The 6,781-nt window shown below is 32.1% G+C and overlaps 1 protein-coding gene across 4 annotated transcripts in view; it reads left to right on the top strand.

The window, feature by feature from the left end:
• The window catches only part of LOC145268304 (uncharacterized), a 485,827-nt gene extending 479,786 nt beyond the window's left edge, over positions 1 to 6,041 (top strand). For all 4 annotated transcript variants that reach the window (XM_080123738.1, XM_080123740.1, XM_080123739.1 and 1 more), the window contains exon 7: positions 4,627 to 6,041. In XM_080123738.1, coding sequence (XP_079979864.1) covers positions 4,627 to 4,753 — 127 coding nt within the window. In that variant the 3' untranslated portion in view covers positions 4,754 to 6,041. The remainder of the gene's footprint in view (positions 1 to 4,626) is intronic.
• Positions 6,042 to 6,781: the final 740 nt, after the last annotated feature.

Here is a 6,781-nt window from a genome sequence, read left to right as displayed (position 1 = left end):
GATGATTATATTTTAAGAACAATATATATGCCGCTCCCCATACGGGGTATCAAATTGGTTTAAGCGAAAATTATTCCCAACGCACATTTAGGTAAAAATGCACTTTCATAAATACTGGAATTAGCAGTGGTATAGCGCAACGGTTAGAAGTTCCTACTGTCATTTGGGCGATCGAGTTTGGATCTTGGCTTGAGGTAGTTGCTTTCTAGCCGCACTGATGAGCTGTGAAACAGTGAAACAGTACTGTATGTGGATAACTATATACATATGTTATTTTGTTTTGTATTTTGTTTTTGTTTTTGCGATACCTTTTGAACAAATTCAATCATTTATACGTAAGTGCATCTTTACCTAAATGCTAGTTGAGAATTATTTTCCTTTTGATCAATTTGGTACCCCCAAAATGGGGAGCGGCCTATGTATTGTTTTTAAAATATAATTATCCGCTGACACGTGTTTCCTCGTCTACGACTCATCACGTGTCAGTAGATGATTATATTTTAAAAAACTATATATATATATGTCAAAACATTGTTAATTCACTGTCCGCATAACAGCAGCCGTATAGCGCAACGACTGCCGTTTGGGCGTTCGGGTTTCGATCCTGGCTTGAGGTAATTGCTTGTCTAGCCATACTGATGAGCTGTGAAATAGCGAAACATTACTGTATGTGGATATATATATATATATATATATATATATATATATATATATATATATATATTTCAAATTTATATTGTTTATAAATCCAGCGGTAGTAATTTTTGAACAAATTTCCAAAAATAATGAAATTCGATTTCTCCATTTCTATCCTTTTGCTTTAGAGGAAATCTCATTGACTGAAACAGATGGCTGTTTGTAGCGACCAAATGCGACTGTTTACCGTGGAATTTATAATAAAAAAATATTTTGCTCTTGTTATCGAGCACTATCTAACAACCTTGCTGTATTCATTAGTCCCTACTTTTGATTATATCAAACCTGGATTTATATATATATATATATATATATATATATATATATATATATATATATATATATATATATATATATACACACACACGAGGGGCGTGCAATAAGTAATGACCCTGACCCACTTCCCATAGCAGTAGAGCAACGAAACTTGGCACAGTTATTAGTCTTTCTCTACATAGGAACCACCCAGCATTTCTCCCATCGTTTGATGCAGCTCTGGAGACCGTTTTTGTAGAACACCCCAGGTTGGCCCTCCAACCACAACATGGCTTCAGAAATCAAGGCTGCATAATCTGGGAAACGTTTTCCTTTTAAAAATAACTTCATGGTTGGGAAGAGGTGAAAGTCAGAGGGTGCAAGGTGAGGAGAGTAGGGAGGATGGGAGAGGATTTCATAACCACACGCCCGTGCTGGCGACATGCGAGTTGTGGACGGGAGCGTTGTCCTGCAGGAGGAGGATATCTTTGCTGAATTGCTCCGCCTTTTGATTTTGGTAGCTTCCCTTAATTTCCTCAAAAGTGAAGCATAATAGGCTCCTGTAATTGTGGTGCGCTTTGCCAGGAAATCTGTCATCACTACCCCGTCCTGGTCCCAGAAGACTGTGAGCATGACCTTGCCAGCGGAGGGCTGCATACTTGCCTTCTTTGAAGGTGGTGAGTCCAAGTGCTTCTACTGCATTGACTGGGCTTTGGTCTCTGGATCATAGTGATGGACCCAGGTTTCATCCTGTGTAATCAGTCTTTTGAAAAACTTTGACTCATCTCCAAATTCATCCTCGAGCACTCGACGCGTTCTCGCTTCTGGAATGGTGTGAGCAACCTGGGAATCCATCTGGCAGGCACCTTATGCATATGCAAATGGTCATGAATGAAAATTTTCACAGACCCTGTACTAATCTTGACATCTTGGGCTATTTGGCGAATAGTAATGAGCCGATCTTCCAAAATGGCAGCCTAAACTTGACGGACATATGCCTCATCAATGGGAGAAGGGGGGGGACCAGATCTGGGAGCTGTTTCCACAGACTTCCAGCTGTGTTTAAATTCACGATGCCAGCGTTTTACAAGGTCATCAAACTTTAATATAAAATATGTCATTGCTAAATGTCAAAAAGATAGGTCTCTTTCCTGCAACTAACCCTAAGTCATAGTGGTAATCCTTTAAATAAACCAATTAAATATAATTTTATGGACTATCGTTTTAACTGATAGTTAGTGAGAAACAAATTAATCAACTGCCCTAAAAGAAGAATGATCTGGAAATGGCGAAAAACTTACGTAAAATTTATACGCGCAACTTACCCCCGCTTTAAATTGTAAAAAATATTGTACTTTTAGTTTGTGCAAACATAATCGCCTAAAATAGTTTTTAGGATAGAGTGTACATATTATTTGTTTTTGGTAAACTACTAAATGTTTTCTCGCCATGTGTTGTATCCAAGATATTGATAAATTCCTTATGAGGTTTTCATCTATATTTTTCAATTGTACCAACGTAGTAATCAGATAACGACAAGCTCAGAATGACACCAGAGAAACAAGAGACAATTTGTTCAGCATTTTAAATCTTTTAATATTAAATTGTGAACTCTTTGAGAAGCGTCATATATACCTTTAGCATATAAGTGCGAAAAAAAATGTAGTTAAATAATAAGCAAGTGAACTCTAGACTTAGCTTGCCATAGTTCAGAAATAAAAAAATAAATGAATTAGACTTAAGAATTAATGTTACATCTGCAAATAGGATTCCGTATCTGCGGTCCTTAGTTTTTTGTTGTAAAAAAAAAAAAATTAAGTAATAAATACATGTTTGTTTCATGTCTTTAGAAAAAAAAAATCGGTTTTGAAATCGAAAAAAAAATTCAAACTTTGCCGATTCCGATATCCCCCAAAGTTCCGATTTTTACGATTATCGATTCCGAGTAATCGTCACAACACACACACACACACACACACACACACACACACACACACACACACACACACACACACACACGTGTGTATGTGTGTGCATATACATTATTATTATTATTATTATTATTATTATTATTATTATTATTATTATTATTACTGGCTCACATGCAGCTTTCACACAAGTCAACAAACGATCTGATTGGAAACCTGTGGTGTTCTCTGGAAGCTGAGTGACAACAAGTCTCCCCAGACGTCCAGCTCTCTCCACCTCCTTCGAGACCATTTGCAAATGAATTTGCATCATCGCAACAGCCGCTTACCATTGATTTCTCGCTGGTGGTGGTCATTGGTTTATACTGGAATTTGAGTGGCACTCAGCCTCCCCAAGGTCCCAGTTATTATTATTATTATTATTATTATTATTATTATTATTATTATTATTATTATTATTATTATTATTATTATTGGCTCACATGGAGCTTTCACACAAGGCAACAAACGATCTGATTGCAAACCTGTTGTGTTCTCTGGAAGCTGAGTGACAAGGTCCCAGTTATTATTATTATTATTATTATTATTATTATTATTATTATTATTATTATTATTATTATTATTATTATTATTATTATTTATCTACATGGATTATAAGTATCTACTTCCAGTATTTACTTCGATAGTGCTCAATACATAAGAGGAATTAACTATCACAAACGGGGAATGGGAAGAAGTAAGGTGACAATCCGAACGCATTACAATGTAACTGTTCCAATATTTGACATGTTGGAGAGAATGTAGGTGATAAAAATGTCTCCGTTGGTAGTTTCCCCCTCCTCCTCTCTTTCTCATCTTTCATTTCTCGCTCTATTTTTTTTTCTCATCTTACCTCTCTAGTTTGTCTCATCTGTATTCTATCTTAATCAATAAAGTACGCATGCGTGATGCATTTATGTTATTAAATGTTAACTTTACAACAGCATAGGTTAGGCATTTTGCCAAAAAGCAAATATATAACAAATAACAGTTACCAAAGGCAAGAGGAGTTACTCCTCTACTTACCTGCATAAGTTTTGGAAAACTTATTTTAAAGTGTTTATTTAATCTGCAAAAAAAAAACAAAAAAAAAACAAGAAGTATCGAGTTCAAACAAGAAAAATTACTGAAATTAGATCGCCATTCGGGGGGGGATTAATTGTTCAAAAATCGAAAATTAAACAAAATACTGGCAGAACATTACATTTTCATGCAAGGCTGACATTTTAGGACTGTTATTTTAAGTGTAATTCTTGAGCAATTATCTAGACTCCTCAAATGACCACCTACTGTCACCCTTGTTATTTCTAATTCAAGACGCGGCACAATTTTAGTTCGAAAATAAATGAATGATTTAAAATAAGTTAAAACACACACACAAAAAAAAAATAAAAATAAAAATAAAACTTATCCAGGTAGGTAGAAGAATAACTGATCTTGGCTTTGGTAACATTTATTTGTTATATATTTGTTTTTGTTATTATTTTTTTTTTTACCACTTTAACTTTTTATTGTTTTAACTTCAAAATGGCAGATATATTACAAAAAAAAAATAAATAAATAAAGTAAAATTAAAAAAAATAAAAATAAATAAACGAAATGTACATTTATTTTGGGTACATATATGTGCTCTTTTGGGGGCGGGGTTCTTTGTTTGTTTTATATAAATCTAATTGTTTTGTTTTTCTTTGCTTTCATTTACTTATAGTCAAAGTTCAAGGTGCAGAAACGAGTTCCAAGTGGAACGGACCGTGCCCGGTAGAAACTGGGAAAATCGCTGTGTCGCTTCCAAACGCCCCACCACTGCCGGGACCTTACTCCACTATTCTCATTAATTCCGGTTCAGACTTTTGCCCGACAGGAAACCCTGACAAAGCCAGTGCACTTGCTGGTGGAATATTTTAAGAAAGAGTGATAGAATGAAAGCGAGAGAGAAAAAGTGAGAGAGAAAAAGTGAGTAAAAGAGAGAGTGAATGAGAGAGAGAAATAGAGAGAGAGAAAAAGAAAAAGAGAGAAAGAGAGTGAGAAAGATATATATATATATATATATATATATATATATATATATATATATATATAAGGAGAGACTGAGAGAAAGACGAAAGACAGAGAGAAAGTGAGATAGAGAGAATGATGGTTCCATTAAATTGGGATCCGGTATATATCCCAAATATACTGGACAAAACCCCGCCCACATGTGAACCTAAACGCCTATTTACTTACGTATCTCCCGAAGGGACCAACAGGAAACTAAACAAAAGCAAAAAATTATGAAATAAACTTTTTAAAGAAGAAGAAGAAAAAAAAAACTGTGGCATTGCATGCAAATTAATTTATTTCTGACCTGTTTTTTTTTTAATTATATAAAACTTACACAAACTCGTAGCGAATACATTTTTTCGCTAGCTAACACGCACGGTTTATATAAACAAAAGAAATCATAGGAGGAGTCCTTTCTTTGTTCGATATTTATTAGACAAAACGAAAAAAAAAATCACAAAAAAAAACAAAAAAATTTAAAAAAAAAACATTTTTTCCTTTTCCTGAAAAAGTTATGTCGCAAAATGTTTCATTACCTGCCACGAGTGAATTCGTATATTGAAATTCACATTTTTTTCAAAATTTTATGAAAATCCCCATCCCAGGCAAAAAAGAAAAAAAAAATTAAAATAATAAAAAAAAAAAATTAAATTAAAAAAAAATATCAATATACATTCCATTAATAAAGTATTTTTGACGATTTGACAACAATGAAATATAAAAAAATAAAAAATGGTAACAAAACAGATTTAAAATCATAGATTATGCGAGTGAACGAAGTTGAATGTATGTTTGCGTAATTGAGAAAAACTCACAACTAAAAAAACAAAAAAAAAACAAACGTTTCCTCCATTTCGTTCTCTTTGATATAGATTATTATTATTATTATTATTATTATTATTATTATTATTATTATTATTATTATTATTTATATTATTATTTGAGAGTTGTCATTATAATTATCATAATTATTACTATCATTTGAATTATTGTATTATTTAAAATCATACATCTCTTCTTTTTTTTTTAGTTTAATTATCTTTTATGGTATCCAATAAAAGTATGTCCTTTGAAATACCTACATCACGCGGTTTTTCGTTCGATTTGTTGACGACGGAAACGTTGTTCCATGTGAATGAATTGATAATATATATTTATCAATATATATATATATATATATATATATATATATATATATATATATATATATATAATTGTTTGTCCAGGTACCCTAATATATATATATATATATATATATATATATATATATATATATATATATATATATATATATATATATATATATATATAAAGTTATGAAAATATATACAGTGCACAGAATTTTCCGTTTCACAACCATAAATACTCGCCAGGCTACTGCAAATATATATTTGTATGCGCATATATGTGTGTATGTGCATATATGTTTATACATATATATATATATATATATGTTTATATATATATGCATATTTTTATACATATGCATATATATATAAATATATATTTACACGCACATACACACACACCCATATATATATATATATATATATATTTATAAGTGTGGCCAATTAATACACGATCGAATAAAATCATATACTTCTATATACACAATTAAAAACATATTTTCTTGATTGCTTCATTCCTGTGATCTCTAGCTCTCTGAAAAAAAAAGTTAAAATCTCTTACGAACCCAGAGACGAAAAATTCTCATTCGAACAATATTTAGTAGCCGTGGCCAGGATAAAATACGCAAGTATATGGGAGTACTGCTTCTTATTTTTTTAAGTGACAATAAAAAAAAGTGACCCTGAGATGACGTA

Source organism: Euprymna scolopes, chromosome 43, assembly GCF_053919585.1.
Source record: "Euprymna scolopes isolate OS-2025 chromosome 43, ASM5391958v1, whole genome shotgun sequence".
NCBI lineage: Eukaryota > Metazoa > Mollusca > Cephalopoda > Sepiida > Sepiolidae > Euprymna > Euprymna scolopes.
This window is presented reverse-complemented; position numbering and strand designations above follow the sequence as displayed.